Raw genomic sequence first — 15,101 nt, 5'->3', positions numbered from 1 at the left:
ACAATGACTGTGTCTGGTGGAATTACACATACTCTGAGCATGATTGTGCCCTGGGAAAAATGATTTATGCCACCTTTGATGTCAGGCACTGATCTGCACAAGCACAGGGAGTTTGTGGGCACACCCTTGATCCATCAGATCACCAAGAATGCAATAAAGCAGGGGTGCACTCAGGTGGGATACAGCCAAGGCAGAAATAGCACCAAGTCTGTTGCACTCAAAGCTGCCAGAGGAGAAACACGTTCAGAAGTAGCCAGGAAGGACTGGAAGAGTTACCTAATCCCTCTTCCTTCTCCCTGCTAGAAGGCAGGATCTATTATACACAGATTATTGTTGGCACACATTTGTCTGCCTTGTTCTGAAAAACCTCAAGGCAGAAACTCCCCGTGGTCATCTGAAAACATACTTCAATATTTTGTGCTCTGTCCTGGTAGTTTTTCTTAACATCCCATCTCAGTCTGGTTTATTGCAATTTAAGCTCCTAATGGCTTACTTTTCTCATTATGGATACAGAAAACTATTCCTCCTCTCTTTTAACAGACTTTTAATTCCTCAGTGTACTTTTAAAAATGTTTTAACACCTCTCCTTTCCTTCTAGAAGCAAAACAATGGCAACTCCTTCAGATTTTCCCTTCAGGTCACGTGTTAGATAGTTAGGTAGAGCTGTTTGGGTATTCTCCTCTGGACTTGCCAGCTGGTCTATATCTTTCTTATGGTATCCATGACCTCTACTTCTGTGGAATACCACTGCCCTGCTGAGGATTTGCCTTTTGGACATCTGTACATCATTGTTAATCCATGTTTAGTTTGGGATCCTCTACCTTTTCTGCAGAACTGCTGGCCTGACATTCCCTCATCCTGTACTTGCTAGTTAAAGTTATTCCTGCCAAAGCACAGTGCCCTGCAGTTGTCCTTAATGAGTTTCATCTTATTTTATTCAGATTATATCACCAATTTGTCAAGATCACTTGAAATTTTAATCCTGCCTTCCAGTACTCTTGCATTCGGTTCCAGCTTTGCCTCATCTACAGATTTAATAAGCTCCCTCTTCCATTGCTGAGGTCACTAAAGAAAACATTGGGAGGTCTGTCTCCAGGTCTGTATCCTTGAACCATGTTCCTGTTCATTAACTGCTCTTTAAACATTATTCAGTCACTGAGGGCTGCCTGCTTGCTTGATGCTGCACAGGACATAAACACTGAATTTATAAATCCTCCAGACCACAAACAACCTTGAGCTTCTATAACAAAATGAAGCACTTTGTAACGTGCAGTGGGAGCAGCTACCAGAGACCAGGCTGCAGTTTTTATTGGAGTCACTGACTGCAGGATATCCACATTCAGTGGTATCCCAATGCTTAGCTGGTTTGGAAACCTGTCCTGAGCCATGGACTCTCTGAATGTCAGACATGCAAGAACTTTCATGCCCAAAGAATGTCTCAGTTTTTGGACTCTGGCCCCAGAATCCTTGTACTTCTCTCAGTTTCCCCATGGACCCAGGTTGCCTGACTTGAGGAACCCAACACGAGTAGGAATCTCAGTTCCCTCTCTGTATTGTGCAAGCCACAGAAGAGGGACTGGGCTCACCCCCTTCCTGACAGAATACACAGGTAAAGGCACACAAACCAGATAAGAAAGGAGTTATGGAAATAAGCATCCTCATCCCAGCTCCTGCACACCTGCCCTGTGGAACCAAGGAGAAGAACTGGGGGGGATGCAGGTGAGGAGTCTGGAGTCCCCTTTCATCCACACAGCAAATCTGAATGTTCCACCCTTATTTTTACAGCTTTTATTGTTTTTTTTCCAAATCTCCCAGGAACTTTCTCCATGAGCCATGACAATTAGGCCTAACCACAAGAGTTTGCTTTTCTTAGCTGGCTTTCACAGGGCCTTGGGCCTTCAAAAATTTGTGGGCTGCACCCTGAAAATCACTGCACTTGGTCCCATTGCACAGGGACCATCACCTCCACAGCAGGATCCTGCCCAGCTGAGAGCTGTAATTACCACCAGTATTTTCACCTTAGTTAAGGTGGGTTAGCAGCAGCCACTTGCTTTCCCCCTCTTTTCTCCTCCTCCTTGTTCCACAGTGTCCTTCCCTGCCAGCCATGTCTTCACACTGCAAACTCCCTGCCAGTCAGTGCCTTCCTGCACCCCCCTTGCCTTGCCCGTGCTGGATGTCACCACCCAGGCTGCAGGTGTGTCCCAAAGCCTGGCTTTCACTGTCCCTGTGTGCCACTGCTCAACAGCCACAGGCCAACTGTCACACTGTCTTTTCCTGACAGTTCTATCTCATCTCATCCTGCTCTAAAGCACTGCACATCCACACTCACAGGGCTGCTCTGACAGCTGACATTACATATTTCTTGGAGCATTCCTATGAGCCTCTCCCTTCTCTGTCTTCATTCTTTTCCCAAGATCCTATTTGCCAAATTAAGTCGCCTTGTTTTCATAGACTTTGTCTGTTTCAATGTGATTAATCTCCTTCATTATTTTAAAATCATTTTAAATCACTGCAAGATCTCTTTTTAAACAAGATAATACCAAAGCTCTTCAGTCTTGCTTTATAACTCAGAGCTAAAAGGCAGTGTTACTGTCATTTTCTCTGCTTTATCCCTTAATCATGTCCTCCTTAGGTGGAGTGAGCAGTACTGAAAAGAGCACTCTCAACAAGAACTCACCAGTGGTTTAGGTAATAACAATAACACCTTTTTGATATATACCCTGTTCTTACCATAATGCAACCCAACATCCTGTTCAGTTGTTGGGGTCTTTCTTCTACAGCTGTGTGCTAGGCTGGGGTTTCTGGGGATTATTTAAAGAGAATATTCTCCAGATTTATTAATTTATGAACATTTTGCTCTCCCCATTCTAAGGGGAGCAATCATGTAAGCAAACCCCAGCACTGTTCAGTGGCCCTGCCTTGCTCTTTAGCTGGCTCTCTACCTAATCTCCTCTCTTGAACCTTACAGATTCCTCCATGGAAGCAATAAAAAGGCAGCTAAGGTGCTAAATACGAAAGAATCATTGCAGGCATTAAAGGCTAAAGTCACTGCAAGGCAACAGGTTCCAAGTATTTCTTGGCTAAGCACACGTGCACTAATGCTAGCTGAGGTGTTCACAGTGCACTCCATTGTCAGCAATGGATTCCACACCTAATGGATTTCCAAAATCCACCCCTCTTCCAGGCCTCGCTTCCATTTCTGAATGACCCAAACTGGAGCTACTAAACTGTGCTTTCCAAACACCCAGCTCCACACACAGGACACAGATCTCTCTTTCACCACGAGAAATGCTCTTCATCTCTCTCTGTTTTCTCTTCTGCCCGAGGGAGATCAATCTCTCTACAGATGCAAAACCAATCCCCAAATAATCCTCTGGGATTACACTGGCTCACAGCCCCTCGTGCCACAGGGTCTCAGGCAAGAAGGATGCATGGGCTGTCAGTCTGCACCCAGAAAGGATCTGGTTGAACTCCCTGACCTACCAGAGCCATCAGGAAATCTCTCAGTGCCTTCCTTTGTATCACAGGGTTCAGTGCTCTGTTATGTATCATGGCTATTGTGAGGATGATAGAAATGGAATAAAAATGACATGGTATAAATAGCAACAATAATGAAACAAGAGAAAAAAAAAACAAAAGAAGCAAGATGAGATGTAATCTAAAGAGAGATATAAATTGTTCTTTGGCAGAAAGGAAATTATAAAGTCTGCAAGATACTATGAAATGTTTAAACTGATTGTTGCCCAAAAAAAGGAAATAAAAGCTTTTGACCAGACTAAGGAGATTTTTGGTATGTGATGGAGTGGTAGGACAAGACTATCAGCCTTGCTGTGTGCCTGGAAAGAAGTGGCTCAGAGGAAAACATTTTTTGGCTCAATTCAGAGTGTTTAACTCTCAGATTGTTGTGAGAAACCCAGTGCAGTGCCCCAAGTGCAGGGTGATGCCCTGTTCTGCATTGGAAACAGGTGTTCAGCTGGCTGTGTTCTAGCAGAGCACAGGAGATTTGTCCCAGATTTTCTGGACATGATCTCTGGGTAATAGTTGCCTTTTTTTTTTTTTTCAGATGTTTCAATAAAATTAGATAATCGTTTTCCATGTTCTGGGCCTTTCCTAAACTGACTGACAACAGATTTACAGAGCTGGGCTGTAGGTTGGGCAGAGAGGGAGCCTGGACAGTGTACAGGGAAGGTGAGTGGAGTTTGGAAAAAGCAGTGCTGCAATTCTGGAGCATCTCTGGGAACTCACAGCTTGTTCCATGTTCCCTGGGACACTGCAGCTACAGCTCTGACCTCCTGAGGTCTGGGGAGGAGGAGAACAAACAGCCTTCGTAACCCAACCATTCATTTCCTTAGTTCTGAAGCTGTGGCAGGTAAAGAGCTACATTAACTAAAACTCTCCACTGTGTTTATTCATTTTAAATGGCTTTGAGATACAGTTTCTCTGAAAGATCCTCTACAATCAATCTCCATTGTTCTGTGTATACTTGCAGAAGATAACAGCTTCATTAAAATATGGTGTGCTATTAACTGCAGTAAATACATAGCCTTAAACCTTAAAATGTAATGCAATTAAATAAGAAATATGAACCTAAGGAGGTTAAGTGCAATCAACCACTGACATACACATTTGATTTGAATTAGAAAACACACACAGAGGGAAACAAAGGGCCTCCATCCATACTTGGATAACAGGAAATCCCCTGGACGTAAAAATGGTGAATTTAAGAATGGAGAACATAAAGGTCTAGTTCAAATTAAAGATTTTTATGACTGAAGACTCCATTAAATCTATGAACACTTACAGTAAAGAGTTTGGAATGCTTCCAGTCCAATTCTTTGTGTTCTCACAAGTGCAGATTATACTTCTGAACTTCTATGGCAAAAGAAAGAAAGAGTGATTGTATTAATCCATCTAAATCTGCAGCTTGCTAATTAAGATGAAAACTATAACAATCTGTGCTTAGGTGAAGCATAGTGTTTTTATAACCCAGCTCAAGACAGCATCACTAGCCAAGCCAAGAGCAGAAGATTTAAGCTCTCAAATTATTGAAGAACAATAAAATAACGAACCACTTAATGCTACACAATCAAAAATCTGTATTAAATATGAACTCTTTTATGATACCCAACCCACTTCCCTTTTTATATTTCCAAAACATTCCTCCTGGTGTTTAAAACACACAGTACAACACTTTGCTTCAAACCCCACCTGCAGAAATGGAAGGAGGTTCAGCTGCAGCAGGTCCCACTCAGAGTGCCAGTCTCACACATGTTTATTTGTGAGCCCAAAGATGTTAAGGAGGGAATTTCAAATGAGGAGTTTGCAAGTGAGCCAAGCATTGGAAACTAATATACTACTTTTACCAGGTTTTAAAGGGAATTGAGGCAAAATTATCAAGCCTACAGATTTTTAAGTCGAGGGTGTAGAGTTAAGAATTCATCACTGTATCCAGGTACCAAAGCAAAAGAGGATTTTATTCCAGACTTCTCAAAACATACTAATTACTGGTATAAATCTGTTGTCTCTAGTGGCATATTGCCAAGAGGTAATTGAGCCTTAAATGAAAATGAATGGGAGCCATGTGAAAAGCCAGCTGCCTTGACCCAGGATGTTAACAGAAACATAATGCCTGGAAGGATCGGGGGGTTAAGGAACTCCCGTGTTTGGCCACAAACTCCAAAGTAACACATAAGTCAAACCAGAGACTGAAAATGAGAGAAAACAAAATCTTCCTGTCTGTAGGCTCTCCTCTCCTATAGGGCACATGGCAGTCCCTCTAAGGACATTACACACTTCTTTGCTTTCTTTCTATGAAGTCATTGAGGGTCTGGCCTTGAGTGAATAACTGGATCAGACAATGTTAATAAGTCTCTGCAGCCCCACACGGGTGGCAGACACCACAGCTGCCAGGGAGAAACAAAGCTCACTTTGAAATGTTATATTCCAAACAAAAAACAGACGGGTCTAATAGAAAAGGTTCCGAGAGCCCTTGTGAATCACAAATAACAGTTATCCTTTCATTGTCTCGTTTGGGTGCTTTCAGGTCTACCACCTCCGATGTCACTTTTACCAAACATAGAGGAAGGGGTTTTGCCCAGCCCAGCAAGGCTGCCACACTCCCTCTTCTAAGAGTAAAGGGTGCCTGACACATCCCAGCACAATATTCCTTATTTCTCACCATCAGGCTCTTTGGCTGCTCTCACAAGCAGGTATCAAGAACACCAAATCAGGAGGTCTGACTAATTCTAGGACTATATGCACTCCTTAATTTAGTGTACATCTGCACAGCAGACAACAGAAATGGTCCCATCCTTGTCCCACTTGGCCACGTCCCCGCTGGTCCTCGTTACCTTCTTTCTGTTAGCATGGGGGTTTGTGCTGTTGTGCAGTAAAGGGGGTCATGGAGCTGATTCTTTTATTTTATTTTTTCATCCCAGACTGGTTTTCAGTTGAATCAGTTCCATCTAAACAGGTAATTGTGAGGAAGCCAGATGGAGAGCTGGGGGTGTGAAGGGAGGCAAATGCTACTCTTTGAATCTGTGGTGATCTGGTTAAAATCTTATGTAAAAGAGCAAGTGTCCACAGTGCAAATTAAGAGCCCAGGCTCTGTCAACAGGCAGTGAAGACCCTCCTAATGGGTAGTTCAGAATACCTAAACCAGAAGCCTAAAATTAAACAGTATGAATATGATAAGCCCATAGTGTCTCAGTAATGTAACTCCCACAAAGAGCTGAGGCTCTGTTTACAAATGCAAATGATCTGGGCTTTAGCAGAAATACTTTTGCTTAATGTCTTTTTTCCATGGAAAAATTGAACCTTTCCCCTGTGAGGGAGAATGAAGACCCTCTGAAGGGCTTTCCTGCTAACACAATAAACATCTGTGGGTTCTTTCCTCCCTAATGCTGTTTTTCTAGGGGTCCCTCTCTGATGAATTAGCAGTCCCAGTAGATCGTGGCAAACAATCCCACATACCACATCTTAGGAAATGGTACTTCTTGGAACTGATTGGTTTGGTCTGCCTTAACACAGGCAAGTTAACACCACATTATCAAATGCACTGAGGTCACCAACCTCCACCAGATGATCTGCTTGATCTTTTTCAGACCAAAAAAAAAAAAAAAAAAGAAAAAAAGAAAGAAAAAGAAAAGGGAAAAGAAAAAAAGCTTGGATTCCTGACAGCAATCTGAGTGCTCCAAGCTGGAAGCAGTAGGCTCGGTCACTCACAGCCCACCCACCTACAGATCAAGATGGACTGGAACAACCTCCTCCATAAGCCAGAAAAGTGAAGGGGGCTGGGGGGTGGGAGGAAGAGTTTCATATTTCATCTACCACTTTTAATAGAAAACAGAACGTGGTGGGGGGTTGAAAGGAAAATGGTAAATCCCTGGAGATCCCGAGTGTTGGCCTTGCAAGTCAAAACTGTCAATCACACCGTGTGCCCTCCAACTCGACTTTGGGAAGGGGAGCAAGGAAAGGAGGAAGGGACTGGCACGTTCAGCCACTAGGTGTTACTGTTGCTCCACGGACTGTGATCAGAGCAACCGCTCTGGAATAAGCAAAACATCCATCAGAGGCATCATCTGCAGCTGGACCTGAAGATTTAAACCATAGGAGCTAAATCCTACTTCAGGATTTGCATATTGTGACTCACAAATCAGGGAATTTTGGTGTCTTTTCTTGGGGTGGTCGTGGAGGCAGGGTTTTGTCTATATGCCACTGCATGAATGGAGCAAGTTAAATTAATCCCTTGGGAACTTCCACCGACTTTGATGAAGGGTCATTGGGAGAATGGGGCTGCTTAAATTGGCACTGAGTTCATGGCCACTGGTCAGGAGAACACACTGGCCACTAAGTTGTCTGCCTGAGTTGTCTGTTCCCCCTGCCTCCTCCATGCCTGGCCATGGCCAGAACTCACATTTAGAGGCATTTTAATTCATCTGGATCTCCTGTCAGCTGGTGGGCTGCTCAGACAAGTAATTTAACCTTCCTCTGCTTTGTTTCTCCATCTATAAAATGGAAATAAAGATCCTCATCTCCTCTGGGAAGGACTTTGAGGCCACAGATCGATCAGAGCTCTAGTCCTTGACAATGTGTTGGCATGAGCCAAGCAACAAGGTTTTGCATGAGCTTTTCCTATTTATTTCAGAATAAGTTTCCTGAGAGACACTGAACTGAGTGTTACCCTGCAGACTCAAGACAAAGAGCAGGGCTCCACTGCACCCCTGTCAAAGCAACTTAATGTCCTGTTTCCATTTTCTCCTTTTTCATAGCCCTACCAAAACTTTTTTCCAGAGAGCTGCCACACTTCATCCAAACCATCATTTACTTAATCAACTACACTTCGAGCCCTGGAGACATATCCCTGCCCTGAGCTTCGTAAGCAACAAGCCTTGAGATTGCAATATTGATTTTCTCCTTCATTTTTAATAACGGGCTACAATGCTCAAAAATAGGTGTTCCTTCCTCTCAATCCCTCTGTTCTAGGCCTTGCCCCCAGATGAACGAGTATAAATAAATGGAGGATGTAGTGCAGGTCCCTGCCTGTACCCACTGAAGAGCTGTTTCTGCACACACACAATAAATGTCATGCAACAAACAGCAACCAGGCAGAGCCTCCCCTCTCATGGTGAGCTGTGCCATGTGGTTGTACTTCTAACCAAGGCAGCATTTTCACACACAACTCCAGTGCTCTAGGGTATGTTTGGGGTTTTTTTCCAAAGTTTGGAAACATTGTTACAGGACATTAAACAAAGTACCAGCACTGAGCCACAAAAAGCTTATGAAAGATTTTTATTTTTTTTTTAGTTGTTTTCATAGGAAAAATTTTATATGCCACATTAAATGAAATACAATGCAAAATAGTGTTCTCTGAAAGACTGAATGGTTTGCAAGTGCTCAAGTATTATCTGAAAGGTGACTGGCACTACATTTTACTGCTGCTTCCAGTAAAACCTGCAGACCTCTAACTTGGAGGCAAAGTCCTCTGATCTGCAATTCAGGCAAAAAGCATCACATGCCCTGGTACAGCAGTTGCTGTGTCTCATCACTCGAGTTCTCACTGGCATTTCTAGAGTGAAGAACACTTTTGTTGAAATATTATTGATACCTTGCAGTTGCTTTTGGCTTTTGAAGGAAGGAGGAGGATCTGCCCACAGAGAATCACCTGGAGATGATAATTTTTGTTTGCTACCAAAACATTATGGTGGAAAACCAGCCAGCTAATAAATGCAGGACCTAAAGACATTACCAGCATTGTCTGGAAGTAGTTCACTTACTGCTGGAGTTTTCTCACTGTTGTAGTCTGACAAAGAGTTTTAAATAAGAGAAGCAAAATGATTCATACACATGTGCTCTCAGCAAACAATACACCAGCAACTAACATAACTTTACCCATATGCCTAAGGCAGATCTTGATAATATCAAGTGTACTTGACTTAGATGCCTTTGAAAACGTCACCCTAAGTGGCTTGAAAGCTTAATTCCCACTTTCTAAAGTGACTTCAAGCTCTAAATCACATGGATAAATCCCAAAATTGCAGCCTTAGTTAGCTGTGCTCTCCTTACTCTTCAGTGGCTAATATAAACACACAAAGACCCTATCTGACACTTCATCTAAAAATTAATCCTAATTGCTTTCTGGGCAGCTGCACAAACAGCCAGTTTTACCCAGTTTCAGTTACCTCTTAGTCTTTTTTTTCCCCTCTTCTGTGCTGCTGTCCACAATAGTTCCCTTCATAACACATTTCTCTTCAAGTGCTAATGGCAGCTAATACCATGTGCCAGCTAATGTGAGAGGCTGTCCTGGTTCTTCTCTCTGGGCCACCCTTCCTGTCTTTCCTTTGCAAGTTGTGGGTCTGAAACGTGGAAAACAACAGAGCTGCAGAAAGGATTAACAGGAGTTTTCCCAGTTCACTGTGAATTTGGTCCTGTATCACACATGGACCTTCACAAGCAGAAAACACACTTCCAATCTGCTACAGCAGAATCAAATTCAGTGCTAGTTGCAACTAGTGTTTTTTCATTGTCTTTGTCCCACCAACCTGAACACAGAGGGTTTTCTGAAGTTTAAAATACTGTGTGAATGGTGAGGTGCCACTGCCACACTGAACCATCCTAAACTATCCCAATGTAAGGAGTGAAACAACAAATGAGTCTCCAGTGTGATAGAGAAGATTGTACCCCCTCAGTGAGAGCAGGGCAATTCTGGTTCACATTTATTAGCAGTACTAATAATAAACATTTACATTGTGGTAGTGCCTAGAGGCCCTATTTGAAAGCTTGTCTAAAAGTGCTATTGTACCTGGGCACTAAACAGCTCTGAAGCGGCACATCTGTCTGCCAGATGTTTTATTTTCTTAGAAGCTGCAATTTAATAAAGCCTCTTGCTTCCCCTAACGAGCCTTAATAAGAATCTCCAGGAGCTTGGCTTCATTGTCCTTTCAAGGAGAATCTGCAGGTAAAATTGCAATGGAACAAGGCAAGGATGGGATGAGTGAGGGACACCAGGGCAGTGCAGGAGCACCGTGTGAGTTTTAGGTGTGTTTAGTATCTGGCTCTCGCTTTCCAGAGGCCAGAGGGACCAAGGGGACACCTCTCCCCAAAACGGCGCAGGCAGAAGGATTCGCTGCCACACAATGGACACAAAAGCTGGGGGTCCCCTCAGGGCTCACTGCTGTGGATTTACAGGCGCTACAAACCCACTGTGGGCGGCCAGCAGGTTTGGGCTTGGCGGTCCCTATTGCATCTTTCCTTGAAAGGCTGCACGGGAATAGTGGAGGTTTATCTGCTCATGGCTCAAAGTTTGGTACCTACGGGCAGAAAAATGGTCTGAGAGGGACCTTCCACTTTCTCCTCCTCCTGCCCTCAGAGCGTTGAGCTGTCCCTCCGCTCCTCAGCGCTCAGGAACCGCACAGCTGGAGGGAGCCCCGTGCGGGAATCTTGTCCCTTTGTGAAAGCAGCAGCTGGGAAGCGCCAGCGGGACTTCACCCTTCTCCCCGCTGGTCACCCTGTGTTCCCCGGACCAGATCAGCGTGTGGAGTGTAAAGGATCCCTTCACCCTTTCGCTGTGAGACCTACTTACTCCGGCAGACGGGTCCGCGGGCGGCTCGGCCGGGCGGAGCGGGGACACCGCGGGGACACTGCGGGGACACAGCGGGGTTGGACTGCTGGCGCTGCGGGGGCACAGCGGGAACGTTCTGGGAACACTGTGGGGGCACGAAGGGGACGAAGCGGGGACACAACGAGTGTCTGGGGACACAGGGTCAGTGGGGGCACTGAGGGGACACTGAGGGGACACTGAGGGGACACTGTGGGGACGCGGCGCGGACGCCGCGGGCTCTGAGGGAGCCGCCCCCTCACGGCGGCCGCGAGCCCCTCGCGCGCACCGCCCCCTTCCCGCCCCGCCCCGTCACGTGACGGCGGCAGCGCCAATCGCCGCCCGCCTCCCTCCCGCGCGGACGCGTTGCCGGGCAGCGGCCGCGGGGGGGCGCCGTCACCCCCCTCCCCCCCGCCATGCTGAGGGCGAAGGTGCTGCTGGTGGGGCCGCGCGAGGTGAGCGGGACCCCGACAGGGACCCCCCGAAAGGGACCCTCGGCAGAGACCCCCCGATAGAGTCCCCCCGATAGAGTCCCCCCGACAGGGACCCCCCGAAAGAGACTCTCGGCAGAGACCCCCCGATAGAGTCCCCCTGACAGGGACCCCCCGAGCCCCCTGCGGCAGGAGGGAGGGAGGGAGGGAGAAGGGCCCGGGGCTGAGCGGGAGGGACAGCGTTTGGGGGGCTCGGGTGGGCACCGCCGCTGTGGCTGTGACGCGTTCAATTCCTGCTGGGTGTCTTTCGGCCAGTCTGGGAAGTCGGTGCTGGCGAACTTCGTGTCGGAGAGCACGGAAGGGATCGGGAGCTACAGCCCGACGCAGGGGGTGAGGTGAGCGAGACCCCCGAGCTCTGTGTGCCGACCCCCAGCTCTGCTGTGCTGCTGCACAGGAGCCTATTTCACCGGGTATCCATCATTTCCCGCAGGATCCTGGAGTATGAGAAGCCAAACCTGAATGGGAACAGCAAGGGAGCTGGGTGTCGATTCGAGCTGTGGGATTGCAGTGGTGACCAAAAGTAAGCCACGTCCTTGGTACTTAACCCCTGATATTTATGTTTACACAGGTTATTCAGACCTCAGGCCTAAAACCAATGATCTGTTTGAGACGAGGAATATTCCTGACTCTTTACCCCAATATATCCTTCTATAGCTTCTGCTGTAAAGCGTCTGACATTAGGTACTCTGCCATGATCACAGCTGAACTCTGTTTTGCATAAATAATGAATGTACCAGTAAAGTCCACAGCTCCTGGAATGGAATTACAGGTAAAGGAGACAGAGGCCCACTTGTAATTGCCTTTATCTCCTTGAAGCTGTTATGTGAGTGAACTTCAAGCAGTGTATGTATATGATTGAGCCCTAAATTTCCAAAAGATACAATTGAGAAAGGGACAGATCCATTTTTAGGGAAAAAGGTGAAACAAGCACTTGACCAAATAGCAGATTGTCAGCAAACCATAGGACCAAGTAGCATAGTAGGTAAGACAAAGTAGTTGGAATATATAGATCACTGGCAAGATTACTGATCTTATAATTAAAAAAAACACACTTAAATGTCTTTTTGAAGAGGGAAGAAGAAAACTTGAGGAAGTTTGGGTGCATGTTTCTGTTGTCCAGCTGTCAATCTTGCCATTTGCTGTTCTTTCAAGGTTTGAAACGTGCTGGCCGGCTCTGATGAAGGACTCTCATGGGGTAATAATAATCTTCAACCCTGAGCTGCCCAGTCACCTGAAAGAAATTGAGATGTGGTACTCCTGCTTCGTGCAGCAGCAGCCACTGCTCGACAGTCAGTGTCTCCTGGTGGCACATCACAAGCCAGGCAGTGCAGAGGACACAGAAAACCTGTCCCTGGGTAAGGAGATGGAAAACTCCACCTGGAACTCGGAGCTTTTCACTGATCTCTGTGTCTTTAAAATTGTTCATAACTTATGGCTTGCAATTTTCATTTGAATCTGCCAATTAAAGAACACTCTGCAACACCAGAAATAGTTGATCTCAAGGATATTCCTGTTTCACAAAAGGGAAAGTAAAGGCAAGCAAAGTTTTGAGTGGCTTCTCTAAGGTCACACAGTAACTTTGCAGCTGAGCCAGGAATTAGAACTCCTGCCATATTTCCTCATCAGTAGTTGGTTCTTCCATTGGATGGTGAGGCCATTTAAGTCTGCATTCTATTCATCAAAAGAACAGGAGCCCTTTGAAATAAGAGGCTAATGATCTCCCTTTTAAAATCAGTGCCTTATATACTGCAAAATTATTTGTGGCTGTTTATATCAGTGAAAACACACACTCTGGGCAACCTGTTCCAGTGTTCAAACAACTACATATTTGTTGTAAGTATTAATATATTAACACATATTTAATATAACTGTATGATTCCATAACTTTTAAGTAATCAAAAAATGTCATATCACTTCAGCAGTAAAACTGTAGTTTGGTGCTGAATTGTTTGATTCTGTCTAACTGAATATGAGTCCAAAACCAGACTTTAAGCTTTAATAATACTGTTTGAAGAATTTAATTTGGCAATGAGCTGGATTTGTTTGTAAAGCTGACAAGCTCTGCTGCATTTCTTCTTCATGTTTTGTTTGGGGTATCAAACATTGGGTACTACTGGATTCCAGCTGACTCCAACATGAGCTGTCCCATGACTTTGTGACTATTTCTTTTTTAAAAGGAATATACTTAATTGTTTTTTATTTACTTTCAAAGCTTACCCACTGAACAAACTAAAACTAATACATTCCAACTTGGAGGAAGATCCTGAAGATGTTCGGATGGAATTCATGAAATACTTCAGAAGCATTATCACCATAATGAATGAGAGCAGAGAGAGGGAAGAAATGTCAATTATCTCATAACATTAAAAAAAAGTACTGAACAGGGAAGAAAAAATTATAGTTTCCCCCTTGTAAGCCTGTGAATGGGTCCTCACAAGGAGAATTTGCCAGCCTATAAACACTTCAGCCTGGAAAGAAGTGCTGACATCAGGTGAGCTGTGGTGCCAAGGAGAGGGCTGCACATCCAGCAGTCTGGGTAACTTTACAGCTGCACTTTGGCATCAGAAGTACAGGAAGGGATTTTTTAATATGTTAGTGTGGACCAAAAGAGAAAGGTTTGGGTCATCCCTCACAGAAGCCCTTTGTGCAGAGGGCTCAGAGAATGAGGCCTGACAGAACAGATTTGTGGAGTTGTGCTGAAGCATCTGAGTAAAGGGCTCATGTTAGCTGGGTTCCTGGGCAAGTTATGCCCTTGGAAGTCAGAACACACTGACTGGACTAGAGATCTGAGAGTAGTCATGGTGTGGAATCCACTTTTTTTTATGTTCTTCCTGCACAGCCATTGCCTTGGCCTGACGGAGCTGGTTGCAGTCCTTCTCAGGACTAGGTTTTTCTTCTATTCCAACAAAATACACATGTTGTGAGGACAATGTTTAGGTCCCTCTGGGAGGAAAAGAATTGAAATCTCAGTGTAGTGCAATATTTTGACCTATGTCAGGAGCTCCAACAGAGAAAAAAATAGTTCTGCTTTCTCTAAGGAGGAAAAGCTGTTTCGAAACTTTTATTACTGTTCCCTGTTGCATTAAAATAAGTGGTTTCATAGATAATTTACTTTGACTTGTTTGGTTTGCACTCATCCCTGTTATTAGTGTGTTTTGCTGTGGAAGACATTTTTTGTAACACTCATTACTAAGGCAATAAAAACATTTTTAAAATGTTCTGTTCGCAAAGGGAAAGTTAATTATAGTTTTGTGAAACTCTTAACAACTTGCTTAATTTTTAGTAAGGAAAACAAGAGATAAACATTTCACCCTACTTAGGTCTAACAAGAGACATTTACAAAAACTTGTCACCAACCCAAACAGCAAAAGAATTGACACCAACAGTGAGTAAACAACCTTTACACAAAGTATGTTATAAACCAGGAAGTACCAGATGTATTTTAGTTCCAGACAACAGGATTGAGAGCTTCTTGGGTTTTCTTCCACGTTAATTAATCTATTTTTATTATTTTC

The 15,101-nt window shown here is 44.7% G+C and overlaps 2 protein-coding genes across 3 annotated transcripts in view; one reads left to right on the top strand and one right to left on the bottom strand.

Moving 5' to 3' along the window:
* The window catches only part of COL26A1 (collagen type XXVI alpha 1 chain), a 181,975-nt gene extending 170,645 nt beyond the window's left edge, over positions 1–11,330 (bottom strand). The window contains exons 1-3 of one of the 2 annotated variants that reach the window (XM_064677774.1): positions 11,081–11,330; positions 9,681–9,854; positions 4,802–4,872 (exon numbers count right to left, since the gene is read on the bottom strand). The gene's annotated coding sequence lies outside the window, so the exon portion shown is untranslated. The remainder of the gene's footprint in view (positions 1–4,801; positions 4,873–9,680; positions 9,855–11,080) is intronic. The other variant, XM_064677773.1, reaches the window with a different exon arrangement.
* A 93-nt stretch (positions 11,331–11,423) lies between these two features.
* On the top strand, positions 11,424–14,804 carry IFT22 (intraflagellar transport 22). Its single transcript, XM_064677778.1, has 5 exons — positions 11,424–11,550; positions 11,842–11,921; positions 12,017–12,106; positions 12,739–12,941; positions 13,799–14,804. Exons 1-5 carry the CDS (start codon positions 11,512–11,514, stop codon positions 13,945–13,947), a joined length of 561 nt encoding a protein of 186 aa, XP_064533848.1. The 5' UTR covers positions 11,424–11,511; the 3' UTR covers positions 13,948–14,804.
* The last annotated feature ends 297 nt before the right edge of the window (positions 14,805–15,101 follow it).

This window comes from Pseudopipra pipra, chromosome 21 (assembly GCF_036250125.1).
Source record: "Pseudopipra pipra isolate bDixPip1 chromosome 21, bDixPip1.hap1, whole genome shotgun sequence".
In the NCBI taxonomy this organism is placed as follows: domain Eukaryota; kingdom Metazoa; phylum Chordata; class Aves; order Passeriformes; family Pipridae; genus Pseudopipra; species Pseudopipra pipra.
The sequence above is the reverse complement of the archived record's forward strand: the minus strand, read 5'-3'. Positions and strand labels throughout refer to the sequence as shown.

Bases quoted from the DNA above. Each gene is read 5' to 3' on its own strand.
- IFT22 (XM_064677778.1), top strand. From the start codon at position 11,512: ATGCTGAGGGCGAAGGTGCTGCTGGTGGGGCCGCGCGAG. The intron at 12,107-12,738 runs GTAAGCCACGTC...TGTTCTTTCAAG, and splicing joins GATTGCAGTGGTGACCAAAA to GTTTGAAACGTGCTGGCCGG. The intron at 12,942-13,798 runs GTAAGGAGATGG...TTACTTTCAAAG, and splicing joins CACAGAAAACCTGTCCCTGG to CTTACCCACTGAACAAACTA.